This window comes from Mytilus trossulus, chromosome 13 (genome assembly GCF_036588685.1).
Source record: "Mytilus trossulus isolate FHL-02 chromosome 13, PNRI_Mtr1.1.1.hap1, whole genome shotgun sequence".
Lineage (NCBI taxonomy): Eukaryota > Metazoa > Mollusca > Bivalvia > Mytilida > Mytilidae > Mytilus > Mytilus trossulus.
Window position 1 is genome coordinate 23,359,188 of NC_086385.1, and position 25,244 is coordinate 23,384,431.

At 31.7% G+C, this 25,244-nt stretch overlaps 2 protein-coding genes across 2 annotated transcripts; both read left to right on the plus strand.

The window, feature by feature from the left end:
- Positions 1-13,915: 13,915 nt before the first annotated feature.
- Positions 13,916-20,032, plus strand: LOC134694169 (uncharacterized). The gene is made up of 5 exons (XM_063555168.1): positions 13,916-14,414; positions 15,375-15,446; positions 16,127-16,213; positions 19,081-19,977; positions 20,028-20,032. The coding sequence occupies exons 1-5, from the start codon at positions 14,003-14,005 to the stop codon at positions 20,030-20,032; spliced, it is 1,473 nt and encodes a 490-aa protein (XP_063411238.1). The 5' UTR covers positions 13,916-14,002.
- Positions 19,991-24,991, plus strand: LOC134694722 (uncharacterized). Its single transcript, XM_063555763.1, has 3 exons — positions 19,991-20,818; positions 21,182-21,455; positions 22,126-24,991. Exons 1-3 carry the CDS (start codon positions 20,034-20,036, stop codon positions 22,870-22,872), a joined length of 1,806 nt encoding a protein of 601 aa, XP_063411833.1. The 5' UTR covers positions 19,991-20,033; the 3' UTR covers positions 22,873-24,991.
- Positions 24,992-25,244: the final 253 nt, after the last annotated feature.

A 25,244-nucleotide genomic window follows, 5' to 3' on the forward strand; every position in this document is an offset into this window, starting at 1 on the left:
CAAGAGAACAAAAGAAATAGAAACAAATGTTGGCCACCGTACGGTCTTCCGTATGTTTAGTAGTAAATATAATCTACAACGGTTCAGCTCTTATGTGACATGTTATAATCTGATAATAGAGTGTAAAAGGAAAATGTAAGATGCTTATTGGTGTCGAAATTTGAGTTCTTTAAATTATTGTTCTTGACTCTAATAATTGGTTTACGTATCAACGTCCACTTATAAGACATTGTAAACTTACTGTATTACTTTAGTATTGATAAAAAAATGACAAACTCTAAATATATAATCTGTAAGAGATAAAACGAAGTTTAGTAAATGCTATTTTATAGATCTACAATACGTAAGTGGATATAATATTATATCGGAGCAATCCAATAGTGTTACTCATGTTACTGTATAATTTTCAGAGAAGACGTACATTGACAGATTGACTCCTCACCGGCAACGTTTTCTGAAGTGCCAATCATGTCAAGCAATCACCTTCATTAAGCATTGCTTGATTGGATACATGGACAATCAACTCAATTATGAAATCATTGATATCGCAATGTATGTAATTGAATATGTTTGGATCAAACGGCCGGGGTTAAATTTGTTAAAATAATGATGAAATTAGATAATTTTCTGTGGGAATAGTTATACAAAAATATGATAATAATGATAATATTCCTGATAATCATTATTATCATAAACTTTACCAATACATAAACAGAGGAAGAAGAAGGCACTTTAATGCAATGCTAAGGGAGAGTTGTGTGCATTCATATTTTTGCAAACAATTTAACGCCTTTCATATCAATATCGATCCAAAGAAAACTTAGAGGAACACGTTGATACATAAGAAAAAACCCAACTAAATAATAGTTGCTGTCTTCCAAGGTTGATGTACATAGCACCATTGTCCTATGGTCAGAATGTAAAACACTACGACTCACAAATGCAATTACTTCAAGTGATTACTTACAAACATAACATTGGAATCATAAAGCTTCAATATATTAAAATGTCATTATGGTGTCGATTGTTGGATCCTAATAAGATAAATGTTTTTTCCCCACATAGATTTTGCATGAATATCAGTATTCCTGATAACGATGCAATGCGATCAAGTAATATAGAGCTCAGAGGTATTCTTATTATTAGAACATTAAAACTTAGCGATAACTACTGTAAATTCTGAAATTATTGCGTGCATTTGGTATTGCGATTTTGTCATTTTACACTTGAATGCAATTTTAATTTTACAGTAATATTTTTGCAAAACTATATATAAAGAATTATGTCAGAAAAAGGTAACTTTAAATTGCACTTAAAAAATTAAAACGTCTACAAATTCAGAAATACAACTGGGACATTTTGACTGTAATACTACTTACGCAAAGAGAAACGAAAATGTGATTTAGTTAAATTTAAAACCACGTGTACATGTTTATTATCCAATTAAAAGGTAAAACAAAATAAACCCAAAGAGATAGAAAACATAAAAAAACCACTGAAAGTATACTAGCAATATGTATTTTGCTTTAAAATAAGTGATATCAAAATCAATATCAATACTAATAAAAACAATATTCAATGATCGTATTACAGTGTTGAATTGGTAACCTTTTCAAAAAACGCACAAGGAATAGCTATTAACATTGTACATACATGGATTTTAAATAGGTGTTTTTGTCTGTTTGTTTAAATTTCCTAACCATATGAAACTTTTGACAAAGAGGCTAAAAGAAAAAAAAAGAAACAAACAAAATATCGATCATAAGAATTATAACAGGGACATAAAAGTTGTTTCAAAATTAGATAAATAGAACACTAAAAAATAGTTGCTTTACACCATTCGCCTTAGTTCATAGTAAAACGAAAATAACGACCACAATTACACATTGCTTGAAGGGGTAACTTATATAAAGTAACAATAAAATCAACGCTAAAAGTTAATTTTGTTTGTCAAATGTAGAATCACAACAAGATGATTCTCAGTTAATAGCACATGTTATATTTTAAACTGGAATATTTTGTTTTGATCTAATTATAAGCAAGTCGATCTTGTATCTTACTTTAGAATCTGTAGCTGACAGGTATATTTCATTATTCACGGACATTTTCCGCTAACAAAATAGATAGTGCAATTCTATATGTATTGTTGTTAGAAAGAAAGGGAAACCATAGCCATTACATTGTACTTTTTAATATAAATATGTTCCTTTTTAGTCAGTGTCTGCGATAGAAATAAAAATGAAATTTAAGAAAAGAATTACGTTGTATTATCTAGAAACAATCGACAGCTTTTAGTTATCTAAATATTAAATACGAATATTTGTATTTCTATTAATTCATAATTGTAAATAGATTTTTTTTTTTTTTTTTTATAATAAGTGCATACTTAGAGATTAACAGTTAAAATTAACATGGCATACAGCAGTAAACTGTTTCGAGGAAAGTTCTAATCGACTTTTGCGTTCAGTCGTTTAATGTGACTAAGTTCTTTGGTGTTAACAAAATAACGTCAAGCCAATATTGTATATCATTAAAATATTTATAGAGAATCTTCTTTAATAAAGTTAATGATCATTTGTGAACGAAAGTGCATCTGGTGTACACATTAGAATCCTGTGTTTAATGATGAGTTTAGTATCTACCATGTTACAAAACTGTTTATTCTATTTCCTTTTACGAGGACAAACACACACACGAAACGTGATAATAAATATTCACCTGTGATATACATTTAGTGGGAGATATTATGGACATAATTGTGCAAATCGTGATACAAGCATGAAATTTGGTATACAGGTTAACTAAATGATACTTATAAAAAATCCGCTGCTGGCCAGAAAAAAATAATCATTTTTTCAAGATGGCCACCACACATTTCGAAAATGGCGTCATAACAAATAAGCTAATATTTGTTAATCCTTTGAAAGGTGTGTTATATGTAAAATCCATTGTTAGATTTGATAAAAAGAAAATGATAGTTCATAAATAACGACTAGACAATACATTAATGAAACTTAAGGTGACTTCCGGTTTCAAAATGTCGGCTAACGAGTCAAAAATTTCGATTTTTTTTACTTTCATGCAATTTTACACGGGATTTGAATCCTTGAAAGATGTCTTATGTATATTTCAATGTAAGATATGATAAAACGTTAAAAACAGCTCCTTAGTACGACAAAATAACACATAACCGAAGAAAAATAGTGGTTTCCGGTTCCATATTAGATGCAAATACTTAAAAAATATTTTGATAATTTTCATCAACTTAACAAGTAATAACACAAGCATGAAATACAAGCATAAAATTTGGTATACAGGTGGACTAAACGATAATTAAAAGAAATCAGGTGCTTGCCATCAAAAATTTCCATTTTTTAAAGATGGCCACCGATCATTTTGCAAATGGCGTCATATCCAGTTGTAAATCTTTGAAAGTTGTGTTCTAGGTATAATCCAATGTAAAGTTTTATTAAGCGTAAATTACAGTTCCTAAAGTACGGAAAAACAACACATCAATGACAAAAAAGAGTGATTTCTGGTTTCAAAATGGCGGCAACATTTTTGAAAATGTATTTTTTTTATAATTTTCATCAACTTAACAAGTGATATCACATTCTTTGTTAAGATTAAGAGCCTTGTTTTGTTAGAAAGACAGGTTCGTTATCTTAAAATTATCGGACAGTAGCCAATAACAAAACTCGTACAAGAAAGGACAGAACGGTAGCATTTACAGTCACCAACACAACTGTATTTTTCGCCTCCTCATTTCAAAAGTTCCCGAAAGGAGGATGCAACTTTAACGGTAGCCGAAGAAGTCCTCGATTTTTTTCTTTCATCCAATCCCAGTGTTTATGTATTGGTACATAAATCAGGCTGTGCCCAAACTTATCCTCCTCGATACGCTGCTCTTTGGATGTGCTCCGAAAAAAAACCTCTAGGCGAAACTACATCACAATGCCGCTGCTTCCTGGGTAAAAATTTACATCGTGCCTCGTTAACAGCAAATAGTGATGTTGTTCTGTCATACATGATGCAAACAAATGCTTCTTTTATGTCCTTGTATGTGTCTTTATACTTCAGCAAAGAAATAAGTACGTCCCTTACATGTTGAAATACTTCCTATGTCATCAAAACTGACCTATTCCTTTAGTGTCACATGCACTGAATGTATGAATGAAAGGAAGAGTAGCTACACGAGGACCAAACGCTTTTGATATATCACGTACAGGAAGCTATCAAAAGTCCTCAATCCTGCCAAAACCTATTCACAATTTGTTCCACCATATTTTTGGAGTGCTGCAATTCTTAATACTACTACATCTGTGTCGGTGCTACCGTAAATTACCGTCCTACAACAATTTTCATAATCAGGCCGAACATAGACAAACATTCGTATATCTGCTTCTCCATGGTTACAAGGGGTAGCTGGAAAGTATCCGCATTAGTCTCTACAGAAGCATTTCTGTCGGCAAGACACTTGAAAAATTTCGTTTCGTTGTCATCTTCATAGAGAAAACTACTCCAGAACCCAACTTTTGTCTTATCACATCTAGCCTTTCAATGATTCATTTAATAAACTAACACAATATCCACTCTTGAATACTTATCGATGCAAGATTTTATTTAAGGCCGTATAACCATATATAACACAATTGCAATTGTAAGTTTATCCATTTGCACCGATTTAATACCACTGTTTAAAATGACATCCGAAGACAAAAACGGAGGAGCAGTTTGTCTTTATGGATTAAGAAATATTCCAAATCAATTTGTCCACTGCGACAACAAATAAAAGTCTAGAAAAGAGATCTAAGAGCTCTAGCTTTGATTTTTTTTACAAAAACGTTAACAGTTTTATTTTACCGACATAGTAGGAGTTGTTCTTTTTAATCTGGTTATAAGAAACCGGTTCGCCTTCATTTTGTATTTGCTTCAAACGATCGTCAACTTATTTGCCTTTGATCTTTTTAAAGAAACCCTTCTGTGTTCATTAAGTCGTCCATCTATTATAGAATGCCTCAAACCACTAAAGCTTGCAAATTTATCTGATAGTCTACTGACTTCTGGTCTAGCTACCATAAATACGTCTTAATGAGGTCTTCGTTTAAACCTATGACAACACATCGCCTTTTACAATTGCATTATTCTGTTTATGTCTGATCAATTGTGTTATAAGAAAAATATTTTCTGGTCTTACGTACAGTAAAATTATCTTTTTTAAAATCAATTGCCACCTGTGGGTGACTTAAGAGAAGGGAAGCAATATCTCGGAGAAGGTCGGTCGCGATCGAGAATATCTTACACGATCAAGACCTAAATTAATACAGTATCATGCTTTATATGGACTGTTTGTACAAAATCTGACTCATGAAATAAGCATACTACCAAATTCACAAGAAGTTCTTATTTTATAATTGAACGCCAGGAATTGAACTGTGGTAGAGATGACTATATTTTCTTACGCCAGTCCATCAAATGAATGAACGTCACAGAGTAATGACATGATTATAATTTCTGTGTTTAGCTTTCTTAAGCCAATATATACCTTTCAAGCTAAAACACATAGAGTTTATATCTGATGCGCGTGTCTAGTCCTAGGTACATTTGAACATACATACAAGAATATTCCGTTCTAGGTGTTGCAATAATGGTTTTAGTGAGGACACATGACACATGTGTCCATCTACCTTCACGTTATATATCATCCAGAATTTTATAAGAAGTCATTTCAATGTGAAATCCACCTCACATGACGATAAACTTATCTTCTCTGTACAAATCAGGCAATTCCCACTGAATATCCATTACCAAAAGTGGCTGATCTGCCGTTACTATTGATGTTTTTCTCGTTTTAACCACATTTTCCGTCTTATCCATCAAATACCTGATCATTGCAACTGAATTGGCTTGTTTTTAAACAGTGGCATCATAGATTTTACACTTACTTGCTTTTTAGAGTAATGAGATGAACTACGTCTATAAATAGTTTGCGCATGCGCAAAATTGTTAAATCATGTGTGTCATAACCTTGAAAAATGTTATCAAACCAAATCATAATATCATTGAAAATCCCAAATCACTTATTTTATAGTAAATAGTTAAAATATTTTTTAATGAATTTTGTTACATTTTCGCGCATGCGCAAACCCTGTATGAGTCAAATACTCATGTCTAGTGAATTATTCACATGTAAAGAAGGTAGCTACCAAACCTGACAGCTGTTTTTCACTGAAAGAAGGTAAACGAAAAGTTTTCCAGAAAAAAACAGTATTTTCAAACTGAAAAAAACAGCCATTTTAGAAAATGGCGGTGGCCATCTTGAAAAAATGATTTGTTTTAATGGCCAGCAGTTGTTTCTTTAAAAGTATATAATAATGATGCTTTTTGGTAATTGTCATGCTTGTATCATCATTTGCACAATTCCCTCGATTTTGCCTGCTAATATCTTCCACTAATTAGGATGTCATTTAAAGTAAGCTCTTATATGTCTTATAATTTGTTTTTCTTCTTCCAGAAAATTGGATAATCCAAGGTAAACTGATTTGCATTTGCTGGTCATCGATTTGATTAAGAGTACCTCAAAATGTCCATGTTTACCTTGCTACAGATTTAACATAAATGTTTTCTTTATAGATTATAGTTTTTTTTTGTAAGTTTATAATCTCCAAATGAAATGCAGTACTGCCAATTGTAGGCTACCGACGGTGTCTGGGTTTTTAATATAATTAATTACTGAATCACTATTTTAAAATTATCAGGAATCACTTGAAATCTATACTATTAAACGAGAAGACCTAATTTTGGGTGTCGCTTCTCTTCTTTCCACAATTAATTGATCAACACGCCTCTGTGTCCTATAGGTACAGTGCATAGTGACATTTGTCATCCATTCATATGATTATTCAGATTGAGTTATTTTGTGAGAAAAACGAGAAAAAAGGCATCTGGATATTGTCCCGTCATTGGACGAAATTTTAAGTCAGATTAGACTTCCGGTTTGCGTTTTTCTGTATACTTTTAACATACATATACAAAGAATAAAGTGTATTTTCAGAATTCTATCTGCTATCATTTTCAAGTTTACTATCCACGGCAGTCACAGAGTTTATTAAATAGAGAGGGTCTGTATATTATATCAATGACCACTATGGATCGATTAGTAAACTTAGAATTGAAAGTAAATACACTATATTTATATAGTAATGAATGTTCATAATATACAGATAAGCGCAAAAAATATTCATGTAAACTTTTTATACCTTGTCTGAAATCTTCAGTCATTAAATCTTTTACAAAATTCATTGATTACAAAAAAAAAGAAGATGTGGTATAATTGCCACGTTGAGACAACTCTACACAAGAGACTAATATGACACAGATATTAACAACTATAGGTTACAGTACGACCTTCAACAACGAGAAAAGCCTATACCGCATACTCAGCTTTAAAAGGCCCCGAACTGACAATGTAAAACAATTCAAACCAGAAAACTAGCGGCCTTATTTATGTACAAAAAAATGAACAAAAACAATTATGTAACACATAAACAAACAACAACCACTGAATTACAGGCTCCTTACTTGAATGTTCATAACATACTAAATGTATGTTCATATTGAAATTGATAGAAAACCAAAAAAATAGAATATTGGAAATAAAGGAGAAAGGATAAAAAAAAGCATTTTCCTGAAATTCTCCAGTCATTCAATATTTTACAAAGTTCTTCCAACAACACTTTACATACTTTAAACTACGCTCTGAATGCCCGCGATTTCGCGGGTGTGTTCTAGTATATCATAAAAGTAATAAAGACATTCGTAATATGTAAATGAGATTAGAATATTATGTTGTGGATAATGCATACTGTATATTTTTTCTTGTCGTAGAACAAACCGTGGGGTATCAGGATTGATCAAATGAAAGGCAGGTATTTTTTTTTTGGGGGGTGGGTGGTAATCCTGAGTCCCCGACACTGTTGATTTTTGTTTAAGCCTGCGAAGTCGCATTTTCTTTAGAAAACTAATCATTTGGATTTCATACGCAATTAGTGTCATATTTTGAACAAGGTTTAGCATTAAAGTCTACATATGTTTTTATTATAAATTGCTATTGCTATTGACTCTCAAATATAGATCAATCTTGAGACACAATGGCGAGATATATCAATGTCAGTGCCATTACGAGAAAATCACGTAACGCTTCAATACAACAAAATGGATATATAGTGGAAAGGATTATCATCTGTAACATGCAAAATAATAAATTTTAGAATATTTCTTTACATATAGCTTCAAATAACAGAACAAACTGTAAAATATGAAAGTGAATCATTCCATTAATATTTTCGTTTGTCGATACTGACGAAATTTCGGATTGATCTTACTGACTATGATTAATTCTAGACTTTTGATCAGTTGCGATAATCTTTGAAATTAAGAATTCAGTCAGTGAAGGAGTATGAAATTAAATGTTAATTCAAAAGAACACAAATGGTTGAATATGCATTACTTTTAACAGATGGTGAAGATACTCGCATACAAATGAATATAATGATAGCACGACACTCATTCTCATTATTTATCAGTTTGTCAACAAAACACTTTTTATCATCACTGTTTTATATTAAAGTATATTTTTACTCTCGATGTTTATTAATGCATCTTACACATGAATGTTTTTTTATACCATTATTCGTACTGATATGGAATGTCTCAAACTTTAATTTGAGTCGTTTGGCATACAATGTACTATACTGTAATTGATTATCTTAATCCACCAATGGGTCAGTTTCTTTGATGATAATTTGTCAGTATGTGTGTAATGTTACGTAGAAGCAATGAACATTAACACGGAACTAGTTGTCGAGAATATACAAGTAAGTTTAAAAAAGCCTATATCCTGTCCTTTTAGCTAGGTCAGCATCCTTTGATAAACGTAAACATTGCATCGGTAAATAGCGATATTGATTTTTAAAGTCAAATAGGAAATATTGCATAAATTTAGGCGACAATTATTTAATATTAAGACGAAACTGTTTACTTTGTACTCTATTTTGGCCTATTAAACATTTTTTGTTTCGAGTGTCACTGATGAGTCTTTTTTAGACTAATCGCGCTTCTAGCATAAATATGAATGATTTGTCATAATATCTATGATGAGTTTATATGTTAACACAGAAGCGAATGACAACTCAAACCAGTAAAAGACATGAAGATGTTTCTAATAGGATTGCTATCGAGCTATATTATCTAGCAAATGAAGATTTATTATTGTTAAGCTGTAATTTTTGCAATGATTAAACAGCAGGTTGGAATTATTTTAAATCATGTGTCAATTATTCTGTAGTTAATAAAGGCAATATTTTAGTATATCGCTATTAAAAAGTCATAAATCGATTTAGAAAATCAAACCTTGGTTACAATTCAAACCGACTGAAACACGTGAACTACATGAAGAAAGCAAATGAACATACATAGAAACGAACTATTTGAAAGCAACGGCCATACTTTTGACTTGGTACAGAACATTTTGTTTGGAAAACATGGTGGGTTGATATAATAATGTTGTTAGTTTCATGAGCAGCACTAAAACAGGAGGGAACGGAATAAATAAATAAAGAGTATTATCAATTGCAGGATACAAAGAAAGCCACGTTTCGATTTATACAATTCAAGGGAGAAAATCAAATGTGTTTGAATGCAAACATGTCGAAAAGTATAACCTGAAATGTGCTGAATAGAATAAAAAAATAAATGTTATTTTGTCATTTTAGAGGTATATTTAACATTGACAATAACTCCGGTGTATGGTTAGCTATAAAACCAGGTTCAACCCACCATTTTTGTTAATATCCCTTACCTAGTCAGGAATATGGCATTTGTTATCAAATAGTTTGTTTCTATGTGTGTTGCATTGGCGTTTATTTTTGTTGCACTTTAGTGTTTCTATTATTCCTTTGTTTTCCTTTTATAGTTTACATGTTTCCTTCGGTTGTTAGTTTGCAACCCAAATGTGTTGTCTCTCAGTAATGACTTTTTAACAGCGGTATACTACACATGCTATCCAATTGCTACTGTCCATTCCAAATAAGAAGCAATTAGTTACCATAATTGTTAGCATTTCACTTACTTTTTGTCATCATCCAATGGATAATTAGGTTAACAGACTTATATATAAATGAGTTTGGTAAATAATGGAAAGTTATGTATTGACGCTTTTAGATGTTTACGTTATTTTGATGTATCAACTATTCCTCTGATAATTAAGTTTATTTGTAAAAGACAATTGCGTAGACGTAATTTTAATGAAAAACAAGAAAAGACACAATAAGCACTGATCATTCAATACATTTCAGACATGTCACGTAGTTCATGTTCTTGACAAGATATTTCCCGTGTCAAGTTTTTTCATTGTCAACTTTCTATACTTAAACGTATACTACAATTTAATTAAGATTACTTATAATGCTAAATGTACCAACTAAACCCCAGACACATATTGACGTATCGGATGTAGCTTTTATTATATGTGGTAATGTGTTAGTAAACAATCGGTGTATTTCTTTCGTTTTTTGTCTTTTCCAAGACGTGTATTGCATTGCCTTTAGCATAATGTTTAGTGTTTTTCTTCCACTTATCTTTAATAATGAAATTTCTCTTAAATGTTTATACATATATTGAGGCATACTTTTCAACGTTACGTCATATTTCTATCACATAAATTATTCAGCTATTTTCATATCGGGGCATGTTAGTAAGATAAGTTCAATTTCCCCGACTTTATATTTGTTTTATTCAGTTCACATATGCTTATTTGTACTGTTATCATAATTATGTATTCCAATCATATCAAACATCTCTTGTTCCGGAAAAAGGTTTACATTTACACAATTTGAGCTTTAGACATTGCATAAATACAATAGTATGTAATAAGTTCGTTCGTTATTTTATGAATGTATGCATTCAACGGTTGCGATTTATTGCTTTTTATTAACCAAATTATTTTGTAGTTATTGCGGTTAACTGCTATTCACTTTTAAGCATCAACATACTGGATTTGTCTTTAATGCATATAAATTTTCATGAATTTATTGCGAGGAAATAGCTTAAAATTCGTGCAGTGGATTTAACTGGATATTTTCATAAAGACAGAACCTGATTTAAATATTTATAAAGTCTTTTTAGATGTTTTCAAAATAAATATTACCTTTTTAAAGTTCATATGTTTTTTTTGTCATCCGTGCTCTTCAACTTATGACTTTATTTGGTTTTCAAACATTTTATTAAGTATTCTGTAGGTTAAACCAGCTTCAAGTGAATGTCAATTTTATATTTTTCTTTGGTTTTGAACCATTTTATTAAGTATTCTGTAGGCTAAACCAGCGTTCAAAGTGTATGTCAATCAATGTAAATAAAAAATATGTAAGGTGTGGTTTGTTTATAATGAAATAATATGTTTAACCTCTTTTCGAAACAGCGGTTACTAATGTAATGAAAATTACTATCATGGGGACTACCCTCATCATGAAAATAAACTAGTTTATTGCGGATTATAAGTGTTATCGTAATTGTTGTTTGCATTAAATGGTCCTTTGACAATTTGGTTTCTTGTTATCAGATAATTGCTTCGACACACTTTTTGATTCAATAAAACCTCAATTCTTAACATTGTTAGATACCTAAAACAATAGATAAAGTAGTTGATTATACAAATGAAAAAATGTTGTTGCAAAATCTAAGCTGGTTAATTATGAAAATAAGAAGATGTGGATTCATTGCGCCATCTCACAAGAGAGCAAAAGAAATAGAATTGAACATACATAGATCACTGTACGGTCTTCAGTATGATATGTAGTCATTATTATATACAACAGTACTACTCTTACATGACATGTAATGATTGAAAGTGAAAATAAAGATAAGACGATCGTTGGTGGATTATTGGTGTCAAAACTTGTCTTCTAGAAATTGTCGATCGTGACGATAATATAATTTCACAGAATTGATAAAATGAGTCATTCCTGCTCTTCCTCCTCCTGTTGCTCCACCTCCTCCTCCTCCTCCTCCTCATTGTTTATATTAAGATGACATACGTGTAGGTATCAACTTCCACTAACAATACAATATGAACTTGCTGTATTACCTTAGTATTCGAGAATAATATGGCACCCGTCGTGTTGCTCATGTAATAACAAATCCGGTTAATAATCTGATTCGGTAAGTCATAATCTGCCCCTTCACCTAGGTCAACATCCTTTGATAAAAGTAAAAACTGCATCCATCAAGAGAGATATTGATTAATAAATGTCAAAAAGGAAAGATTGCATAAGTTTAGGCAACAGTTATTTACCATAATTTTAATTGCTTAAATCGATTAAGAAGACATGTCAAGGTGACACAAAAGCGAATGACAAATCAAACCGTTAGAAGCCATGAAGATGTTCTTATAGAACTGATACTGAGCTATATTATCTTAAAAATGAAGACACATTATTGTCTTTTACAATGGTTAAACAGCAGGTTGACATTATATTAAATAACGTGTAACTCATTCTGCACTTAATGGAAACAGTAGTATATCGCTATAAAAAAGTCATACATCGATAGAGAAAAACAAATCTTGGTTCAATTTTAACCGAGGGAAACACATGAACTACAAGGAGAAAACAACGTAACATACATAGAAACGAATTAATTTGAGAGCAACGGTCCTATTCCTGACTTGGAACAGGACATTATTCAGAAGACAATGGTGGGTTGATGTTATGATGTTGGTAGTTTCATGACCAGCACTATTAAAGGAGGGGACTGAATAAATAAAGTATAATACAGTTAAAGGGTAGGAATAAAATATGTTTGGATGTAAACATTTCGACAAGCAAAATATGACGTTTGCTTAATAGAATGAAAACAAAGTTGTATTTTGTCATTTTAGCCATCAAATCAGGTTCAAACCACCATGTGTTTCTTTAAGAGCTTGTCCATGAGAAAACCATGCAATATGCCAAAAATCGTCCGGAAGCTAGTTTCGAAATATAATGTTATGTGACATGTAGCTCGAAGGCTACCATGTAGGGACTCTGTGAAAACCATCAAAAGTGCAAATATTTGATTCTATTTTTAGAAATAAGCAATTCTATTTTTAGAACACATTCAAGCATTGGCACAAGCATTTTCTTATGAAAAAATGGCCATCTTTGTAATAGTTTTTTTTTCATTTTTATAGCAAATGTAGTAATTTTCTTTGACAGAATGCAAGTTAAACATGTTTTCAACTGCATAAAAATGGTTTTTACCGTCAAATGTTATGAATTGGCATCATGCCAACTTTTGGAAAATGATTGGTACAGAGAGGTTGATGCTGCTTACTGTTTTTAGAAGTTAACAATTTGCAAGATAACACTTGAATTTTGTTTTTGTTGTGCTTTTTATGTTTCATAAGGTTGGTATCTTCAGAATCTCTAAGCTTTTGCTTTGCAAATAAGTTTTAATGACATTATGAGCATGTCAAAAAAATCAAAAAAATTAATGAAAAAAAGAAGAATTCCAGGCAGAATATACTATTTACTTGTCAACGAACTCCTTAATTTTATCTTAAAGTTACTGGTAGATAGAAAATAATTGAAGGGAAAAATTTTAAACACAATATTATTTTTTTAAAGTCAAAATTGAGAAATTCAAGGGTTTTAGATAGATTTAATTATCAAAATATTTTTCCTATCTTCATCCAATATTCATATACTATAGTTTTTATTAGGAAATTACAGTTTTAATTTCAAATATTTATTTGGTAGATATATTTGATTTAATTATAATCTCAAACTTATTCTTTAATTTCTGTCTGTACAAAAAATAAGAATAAACCTTCATGATGCCCCAGTAAAAGATTGATTTACCTCCCCTGATTGTACTCTTTAATGTTTACATTGGAGACAAAATAGAACCACATCTTCTGCTGTATTATTTCATGGACAATCTGTAAATATGTAATTAATGCATAACTATGCAGTGTGAGAAAAAGAATGAAATGAAATGTACATTTGCTTATAAATCTGAATGTGGTCAATCATTACATTATGCTTCAAATGTCCCGTGTATCCATATAACCAAATGTGACAAACCCACAAGTACCCATTTACGTAGTCTTGGGTGTAACTCCACGGACTATGAACTACCAGAAGGGCTTTTAATATTGTACAGAAGTGGGATATTTTCAATAGACTGTTCTTCATGTGACATTTACATATGCCCGAAACACAGGGATGATTTTGGAATATATTGGAGGCGTCAAACGAGAAAGTGCCAGTCACCTACACATCCAGACCAGAGTGTTGCAAAACCAAGCAGGGGCATACCAGCATCAGTATGCAAAGAGCTGTGGATGACAAAGAGAATATCTCTGCCAGTTGGTTCAGGTACAAATTTCTAGTATGATTTAAAAGTGATAAAATTTCTTTAGATAAAACTTTGTATGGAAAAGGGGGCGGGGGAGTGGGTTATACATGTAAATGCACTTCATATGAAATACTCGATGAAATAAAATTCTTACAAAACATCAATGTCATGTGTATAAAAATATTTGGGAGATACTCTTAGACAATTAGTTTGTGGTGGTGGTGGGTTTTTTTGTTGGGGGGGGGGGGGTTTTAATTACTATGCATATGTCATGTATGTCAACACAGATTGGTACAAATGTACATGTACATGATAACACTAACACAGATCAACAGAAACTATCACCTCACTGCAGGTGTTATATAGACCGAGCACTGGTCAGAGCAGAATCATTTGAAAACTGACTCACACCAACTGTGATAAACTACATTTGTAAGCCATCAAATAATATTGATAACAAAATCTGCCATATGAATAAAATTTTCCTGTCAAAATTTAGTCAACAATCACAAAGAAGTTTACCAAAAGTTACACACATTTAGCATGATTTGACTTCCACAGGGCACTTTAAGATATATTGAATTTACAAATATGACTATATTATGAGTCGAACTAGAAAAATGTAAATACACATTTTAATTATCAAATTTTTTTCATTTGTACATGATCTACATGTGCAAGCTTGAGGTCCCTATATAAAATAATAATTTTAGTCACTGTACATGATGTTATGGTATGAATTGTTTTAACTGAAAAATGACTTGAGACAAAGTTTGTATTTTGTCTTTCAAGCCTACAATTATTATTAGAGTTTAAACTACATGTACATGTACTAAGTGGAGGACATTTGTTTTAGAATTACTACATTTTTTGTTAAAATTCTTTGTCTGCAATACCTACTTATCTTTGGGTTACTATGTGTAATATTTATAATATACATATATACATGCATCATTGTAAATTATTTCTCTTTCTTTTAGGAATATGTTACTCATGCATCAGAAAGTATCCTGTATCTCAAGACAGCAAGCAGGCTTTGATAACTGATATTGGTATGTACAAACTTGTAGATGAAGTAAAAATAAATGTGCCTAGTAAGTGTACTCCTTACTTCTTGAAGTGGGCAAGGTACATATTCAAGAATATATATAGAGATGGGGTTTAAATTTAGTATGGAAATGTGGAATATGTCAATGAGACAATAACCCAACCAAAGAGCAACCAACAGCCAAAGGTCACCAATGGGTCTTCCACGCAGCGAGAAAATCCTGAACTTGGAGGTGGTCCTCAAAAGTTGTGTACTAGTTACTGAAAATTGACATTATACTAAACACCAAAACATATTTATAAATGAACTGTCTGTTTTAAAATAGGCTTGTCCTTTTTTCCGACTATGCAGTTCCTGATTGAATTTCTGAAATTTTATTATAATGTCATTGTGCACCTCTTGTTTAGACTTTTTTTTGTCCAAATTATGTTTGTTGAGAAGTATTTTTGTGGTATTTTTTTGTGTGGATTTCTAGTTATAATGCCTGTTAACATTTATATAAAAACAAAGGATATGTGGTACATGTATCCATCATTGACACAAAATTAGTTCATGCACAGCAAAAAAACACACAAAAAGCAAAGAAATAGCGCTTTTTCCGCTGCTGTTCATCCCAAAGACGACAACAACAAAAATAAGTTTTCAATTTATATTTTTGTTTTCATTATTTTCATAATGTTTTAGGAAAATTTAACGACAGTTCAGAAAGACTATTCACAACAGAAACAGGAATTTCGAATGCAGAAGAATCTGATAATTTAGCTTTCACCAGTAAGTGTTTACAGTACTATTCCTTTTCATAAATAAGTAAATATTCTGTCAATTCAGAAATTATTGCACTGTTTTTGTTTTTACAAGAAATCAAACTCTATTTTGCTAAAATATCAATTTATAACATATTATAAAAGAAATACAATATTTTTTAGTTATTGACCTGGGACAATGAGCAATGGGGGTGGGGGTGTAACATTGAAACTTTTCTGCCCTGAAGAAATTAGTGGATGTATAGACTGTTCAATTAACTCCAGTTATTATATAGACTTGTAAAAGTGTTAAATTATTCAGACGTGAACAGTTAAAATACTATTGAGAGACTTTAAATATGATGTTATTTCTTTTTATGTCACAATTTACGAATTTTTCATATTGTATTTCAAATTTAAGTTAAATATCATTTTCTGCGGCCCCAGAATGTTAAGAATTGCGCTAATATTAACGTACCTTTTTGCGGTACGGCCGCTATCTTTGTGACCTCGCGTAATTGTTATACTTTATGTTGTATGGAATAGAAATGTATAATGGCAGACGTAGTTCTATCTTTAACGCTTTAGTTAACTTACGATCAAATACACAACGCAACGCAATAATCTACATAGGGCAAGAATCCTTCAACAAAAAAATCTATGATTTCCTTCTCTCAGATCAGAATATACATGTGCTTTCTTCAGTTCAGTTATAAAAAAAAAACATCCTCTATCTCTATATCCCATCAATAAGTTTATCAAAACGATCAGATCATTAATGTTTATGGCATATAACAAGTGTTTGCATCATTAATTTTTTTTTTACCCACCTATATCAATTATGTTTTTCAGTCTATGCGTCTGTTGTCCGTATTCTGTCTGTTCCCTATTATATGATCTTTCTAATTTATATAGATACAGGAAGATGTGGTGTGAGTGCCAATGAGACAACTCTCCATCCAAATAACAATTTATAAAAGTAAACCATTATAGGTCAATGTACAGCCTTCAACACAGAGCCTTGGCTCATACCAAACAAAAAGCTATAAAGGTTCCCAAATTTACTAGTGTAAAAATATTCACACACTAAATCCAACACGGCAACAGTCAAATCTATATAAAAAGATGAGAAACGAGAAACACGTATAAATTACATAAACAAACAACAACTACTGTAGACAGATTTCTGAGGTGCAAACATTTGCAGCGGGATTAAACGTTTGAATTATACCAAACCTTCACCCTTTCTGAAACAATAGCATAACATCAGAACATAGCAAACCAAACAATAAAATATCAATTGGAAGGCTTAACTCATCAAAAATGTAAAGTAACACTCTTTGAACAAATAAATTTGATTGCGATTCCTGAATGCAAATGCACAGTTAACAAAATTTCAAATTGATAATTGTATCACTTTTGCTGTCGTCAGAGAAGTCTACAGACACTTAATTTATGGACAATAACCTTAGATTTAGTGAATGGATCTCTATAAAATCTAAACACGGAGTTTGAAACTGAAAAAGTAAGGCTGGGATTGATTTTGGGGGTTACATATAGTTCTAACCGTTTAGAAATTAAAGGGCTAAAAAGGTGTCCAAATAATCATTTTTAGCTCACCCAGCCCAAAGGGCCAAGTGAACTATTCTCATCACTTGGCGTCCCTCGTCCATCGTCTGTCCTCGTCCTGCGTCTGTCGTTGTTTACTTTTACAAAAATCTTCTCCTCCGAAACTACTAGTCCAATTTTAATAAAACTTGTCCACAACCATCATTTGGGTATCTAGTTTAAAAAATGTGTCTGGTGACCCCCCCCCCCCCCCCCCCCAACTAAACAAGATGGCGGCCATGGCTAAAAATAGAACATAGGGGTAAAATGGAGATTTTGGCTTATAACTCTGAAACCAAAGCATTTAGAGCAAATCTGACAGGGGTTAAATTGTTTATAATGTGAAGATCTATCTGCTCTGAAATTTTCAGATGAATCGGACAACCGGTTGATGGGTTGCTGCCCCTGAATTGGTAATTTTAAAGAAATTTTGTCGTTTTTAGTTATTATCTTGAATGCTATTATAGATAGAGATGAACTGTAAACAGCAATAATGTTCAGCAATGTAAGATCTACATATAAGTCAACATGACCAAAATGGTCAGTTGATCCCTTAAGGAGTTATTGACCTTTATAGTCATTTTTTACCAAATTTTCATAAATTTTTGTTATCTTTTACAAAAATCTTCTCCTCTGAAACTACTGGGCCAAATTTAAACAAACTTGGCCACAACCATCCTTGGGGTATCTAGTTTAAAAAATGTGTGCAGTGACCCAGCTTACCAGTCAAGATGGCAGCCATGGCTAAAAATAGAACATAGGGGTAAAATGTAGATTTTGGCTTATAACTCTGAAACCAAAGCATTTAGAGCAAATCTGACAAGGGGTTAAATTGTTTATCAGGTCAAAATCTATCTGCCCAGAAATTGTCAAATGAATTGGGCAGCCGGTTGTTGGGTTGCTGCCCCCCATTTGGTTGAAAAACAATACTTTTATAATGCATAGTATAAATTGCTTATTTCTTGACCAATTTCAATGGGGTTTTATTCTTGAATGCTTTGACATGCTAAATCGAACCATGTATTTTGAATTTTGATTTTTGGCTCTTTATTGAATTGGTTCACATAATGGTCCAAAATTTTACTGAGTTTTATTTTAATAAAAATTGAAAATATGGGGTTCTTTGATAATATATATATGCTTAAACTATACATGCATTTAAATTTTTGATAATGGGCCCTAGTTTCAAGTTGGACCAAATTGGGGTCCAAAGTTTAACTTTGTTAGATATCAAAGTGTACCGTCCAAAGTTCTAAAAAAAACATTATAATTTGATTTTTTTTTCAGATTCAGAATGTGACTTTCTACTATCATCACAATCCACTCAGACATTTTCCCAGACCACGACATCTGATTGGGAAGAAGAAAACATGGCTCCAAGAGAGATTTTCAATGCTGCAATGAAAATGCTTTCCAGAAATTTTCCTGCCCTAAATTCACAGCTACAGTTGCCATGGACTAGCCTCTCAAAAAGTTCATCCTCATATTATACCAAAATAATTACAGAAGCTATCCAGTTGATTGCACAGTATGTTGCACCAGGTCAAGAAAATAATCTTTTGACAGATGTGTGCAAGAAGTGGATATCATTAAAAGAAGACAAACCTGACACAATGACTGAGGCACTGATTGCATCCTATCAACAGCAGAACAACAGATTAAGTCAGATGCAAATTTTATCCCTATTTGCAAATAAGCATACAAAGGAAAGATTAATGGAACTGGTACCAGGACTTAGTGTTTTTAAAATTGATGCTGCCCGAAGACATGCAACACTAACATTTCCAGGACAATTAATAAATCCACCAAAGGTCTACCGTTCCAGATTGAGCATGCCAAGAGTAATGCATTTCATTGAATTTATTTCTTGCCCCACTTACCATCAGGCTGTTGGTTATGGATCCAAGACCTTAAAATTGTCATCTGGATTAGAGATAACTATACCTAAGGTTGTAAGAAATGTAATTGCATCTAGACTTGTGAGTGCATACAGCCAATACTGCAATGATGAGGGTTATGAGTGCCTAGGCAGATCCACACTGTTTAACATTGTTAAGGCTTGTGCAGCATCACAAAAGAAAAACATGCATGGACTTGACAATATCACTTCTGAAGGTATGCGTGCAATTGATATTCTACTTAAAATTGTGTCCAAATTGGAAATGTTTGGTTTATCTTCTGAAGGTGTAGTCAAGCTTAAATCATTACTTGATCATGTGAATCAACACCTGAAGTTTGAGATGAAGGGGCATGTGGAAAACAAATCAAAATGTGCAGAACACTGTTCTACATACAGCCTTAGTGATCCAACATCAAAATGTTTCAGCGACAAATGTGAGCATGACCATGATCAATCCTGTGATGACTGCTCAACAACAGGGGTACTGGATACAGTTATGTTGGATGCAGTATCATCTGTCAGAAACGCGATTCCTGCTGACATCCAAGAGGAGATAACCCATGACTTGCAGATATCCACTTTAAACTTATCAACTTGGAAAGCTCATTGTATTAGAACAGTACACCAAGAACAAGCACGTAGAGATGTACTATTACAATTAAAATCTCATCAATGTTTAATTGTAATGGACTGGGCAATGAAGTTCCTACCTATCAAACACAGAGAAACACAAGCTGATTTCTATGGGAAAAAAGGCATTGGTTGGCACATTTCTTCTGTAATAACAACTTCACAGATTTTAGGTGAATCACCTGCAACTCATACAGACAAATTTGATGTTCAAACCTTTGTCCATATTCTGCAGTTAGGAACTCAGGGTTGGTTCTCAGTTGCCCATATACTAACAGACTTGTTAAACCAACTGTCAGTCAGGACTCCAGTGAAAGAGGTCTTCTTGAAGAGTGACAATGCAGGATGTTATCACTGCGCACCACTGCTTTCTTTTATTCAGCATCTGAACTCATGTTCATCCATCAAGGTTCTCCAATACAACTTCAGTGAGGCACAAAGTGGGAAAGACATCTGTGATGCCAAGACTGCTCATTGCAAAATGCATATGATCAGGTAACTTTTTTTAAACAAATATGTTCATACCCTTTAGACAGTTATGATTTCAAGTCATATATAAATAATTTTTTAGGAGAAAATATAAGAAATAAATAAATATTGGACAATGACAATAAACATGAAGCAGCACTAAACCACACAATGAAAGAAGAGCCTTCAACAATGAGTAAAATCAATTTAAGCAACGAACAGCTTGATTCATGTACAAATAAAAAATGAACGAAAATCATATAGGATATATAGCAATAAACTGTATCACAGGATTCTGACTTGGGACAGACCCAGTATATTGCGAGGTTAAACCAGTTTGCTAGTTGTTGGTTAATGTCTTTACTTATGTACTTTCATTTTATTTTACAGGTACTCTGGAGAAGGACATGATATAGTTACACCACAAGACATGAGAGCAGCACTTCATGCAAATGGTGGGGTTAAAGGTGTATTGGCATCAGTGGTATCTGTGGACAATCAACACGAGAGAAAAATGTTGTCCAAAATTCCCAACATCAGTCAAATGAATAACATCACATTTCACGAAAATGGAGTGACATGCAGACGGGCCTATAAGATTGGTACTGGAAGCTTTTTGCCACCCAATCAGTTTAAAGATAGTGCAACATTGACTGGATTTACGGTAAAAAAACATAGCAATAGGAAGACGTAATAATTGTATGGAATATTGCATATGTAAAATTTACACTTCACTAATGTTTTAGATATCTGTTGTCTGCTTACAGGTTCATTTTCAAAGTAAACATTTAAATTTAAAAGATTAAAAAGGCTACAAAAGTGAATCTGGTTTAGTATACATTAAAAAATTGAAAATAAATATATTATTAGTTAAGTGTAAATATTCTATACTTTTATATATATCCTGTTGTCTAATTTGTATTTATATCTTCCTTAATATAAATGGCATAAATGACTTTCAAGAACAGCTATATGATGCAGTCTGGATTTTTACATTGTTGAAGGCAGCTGGTTGCCTATAATTGCTTACAACCACTTCATTTCATCAATTATGGTCTATTTGGCAATCATACCAACTCTTTTAATTTTTATACATTTCAACTTGCTTGACTTAGTTTCTAGGTCCAACTTTTTCAATAACCTGGATGGTAAATTAATGACATTTTGTACAAACAATTCTGTTATTGATACAAAATCAAGGTCATATGCACCTTAATTTACATTTGGTTTCTTTTTGGTCAATTTTTTATTGGCATTTTAAATTAAGTTAGTAGAATGCTAGCTTAATACATTGTATGTGTAATGTTTGTAATATGGATATTACTTCTTTGTAGGTTGAAGAGCCATTCCCAATCTTGCTTAACAACAAAGGTTCCTTGAAAATCCTCTCTGTAAGACCTGAAGAGCAAACTATTGAAGAAGTACCAAGGAATGATGGCCATGAAACTGATCAGTCAATTTCTGAACCAAATAACCAGTTGTATCCATGTCCTGATATGTCTTGCTCAAAAGTGTATACAAAATTATGTTATCTGGAAAACCATCTTTGTCTTGGTAATCATGTGTACAATAATAAAAAAGAAAATCAGTTTGACTCTATTAAAAAAGCTTGGGCTTCACAGTGTGTTGCAGTGGAGAGAGAACACAAAGTGCTTGTACGAGCTACAGCACCTTCAACTGTTTCGGTTTCTAACAATGAAGGCTGGGCATTGAAAACTTCTAAATCTGTCAAACGTTTCTCAACAAAAGTCAAAGACTACATATCTTCAATACATCAGTATTTTAACACAACAGGCAAACGACCAAATTTTGAGGATATAGCTGAAGAATTAAAAACTAAAAGGGATGATGATGGGAACAAAGTATTTAAGCAGGAAGAATGGCTTTCACCATCACAAATAAGAAGTCTGTTTTCAAACTTTGTGAGAAAGAATGCACAGTCTATTGAAATTCATACTGGTACTCAGAAAGAAACCAAGAATGATGAAGATCTTCAACAAGCCCTAGCTGAAATAGATGCATTGGAGTATCATGCTGACATGGTCAATGTTGCTTTGGCATCTGAAAATGATTTTTCATAAACTATATATTGCTGTATTATTATGCAGATATTGTTGTTCCCAATTATCCATTTTAAGTTGGTACCCAACACTTTAACTGAAATCAATTTGGCTCGTTCAATTTTGATAAAATTTTGACAAAGTACATGTATTTACTTTGATTCTTAAAGTTTGACAAAGATATAAAAAATTCAAAAAATTTGAACCAACTGTTTAATCAGAAAAAATACATATATAGCAGTTTGACAAACACTTATTTTAATCATTGAGAAGCTTAATATTACCTATACAACACAATGTAAGTAAAACGTTTAACTGATTTTACAAAGTTATCTCACTGTAGTGTTAGGTACCACTTTAATTGTATAGAATAACTGGAAAGTAGAAGATGTAATTAGCATAATTGATAATGGGACACCTCTCCTGGTATGTTAATTCTCAAATTGATATTGTCACACTTAAAGCTTGAAATACTTGAGTTTTTGCTAATTATTTGGGTTTTGCCCATTTTCTTTTCCTCTACTGATGAAATATTAATCAAATGATACTTTAATAAGACAAATTAAATTGATTGAACACCTATGGGTATGTTAAAATTTTTATGTGAAATAAAAAGAAAGTAACTAGGGACAAAAACAGCATAAAAGTAATGATGAAATTTATAGAATCATTTTTTAAGTGTTCAGAACAGTTTAATAGACTTTAGTAAGTACATACAAATGTTCCGTTTGGTTAATAAAAAATCAATCCTCAAACTAAAGCATGCAAGTAAGTAGTAAGTGTTAGTGGTATAACATTGTTCTATATAAAACTGTTGTAAATATTACCATGGGAGATAATTAGAATTATAGAGGACCAGATTTATCTCATTGTTTTCACTAATCTTTATTTGATTACATGCAAGTTGTTATTTTATTGTATGTCAAACACTATATTATTTATATGTTCAGATGTTGAAATTATTGCTACATTAAGGGACATACACAGACTTATAATAATGTTTTGGGGTCAGTTATGTTTTTCATGTTAAACAAATTCATGCTTTCTGTAGAAGAGGGGCGAGTGATATCAGATAGTCATGTAGTCGTTAATTAATGTTATTTTATTTTTATAGAATACAGCTTTTTGTGCTTTAAAAAAAAACAAGTTGGCTATAAATTTAAGCAAGGAAAAACTAACTATTCATGAATTCTTTTCAAAATATTTTTAAACAAAGGGGGTTACCTTATTTTAGAAAATTGTGTATTTTTTTGTTTTTAACCTCCTTATAATAAATTATCTCCCTTTTTGATAGGACTGTTTTAAAATGTGTAAATACATTACTACAATAGGTTCAGAATTTTATCATATCAACCTTTTCATGTTCTATTTATTTAATTCAGCAATATTTGATAAAGTACTTTCACAGAAAATAATTTGTTTTAAAAGGCAAAAAATGGTGTTAAGCCACCCCCTCCCCTATCATTTTAAAGCAACCAAACTTCATTTTCTAAATACTGTGTGTTTATTATTTCTATGTAGTCTGCTTTTTATTAATTTTTATGAAGACCAAATTTTAATATCTGGTAGAATTATTATTTTGCAAGAAGTGTGTCATTTTTTTTTCCTTTGCTCAAATTTGTTGTCAACCAATAACACCATGATTTTTAATTGTCCATACCCACCGATATATTTTAAAAGAAATATTTAATTTAATGTAGTTTCTTGTATAATCTGAGTAAAACCCCACCTCCAGTGTTCATTTTTAATAAGTCACTGTTTACTTTATTGAATCTTGAATTTTATCAATTTTTCAAGTTTGAAAAAAAGGGGGGATAGTGGATTGGATTTTTTTTTTATTAATATTCAAATGCAAAGCAAAACCTGTTATATGGTAGCAATTAAGACTTGAATAATTGTAAAAAAAGCAAAAAGAAATAAATAAAAGTGTTATCTTAGTATATACAACCCTATGAACTTTGGCATTTTTTAGAAAATAGGAAATTTGAAAAAATTGCTAAATTTACAGAGTTATCTGCCCTTGGGTAACTTCATTTTTTTTTATGGCAGATATGGCTATGAAAAGGTCTTTGTGTTATGTTTTATAATTGATGCCACTTTTGTTGATAATATGTTTATAAATACATTAAATATTGTTTCAAAAAATGCTTATTTTGTGTATTTTCTGTTGGTTTTCATCCAAAAATTTCCAAATTACAGGTGGCGGCCCCTACCGCCAAGATATATACATCAAATCAAAATATTATATTTATTTACAGTAGTTATGGTAAGGTAAACCTACAAACAAGATTTCATAAAGATTGGCAAATATTGATACCGGACTATTTTGCATGGTTTTCTCATGGACAGGCTCTTAAATGTCCTTGACTGAGTCAGGAATATGTCAGTTATTG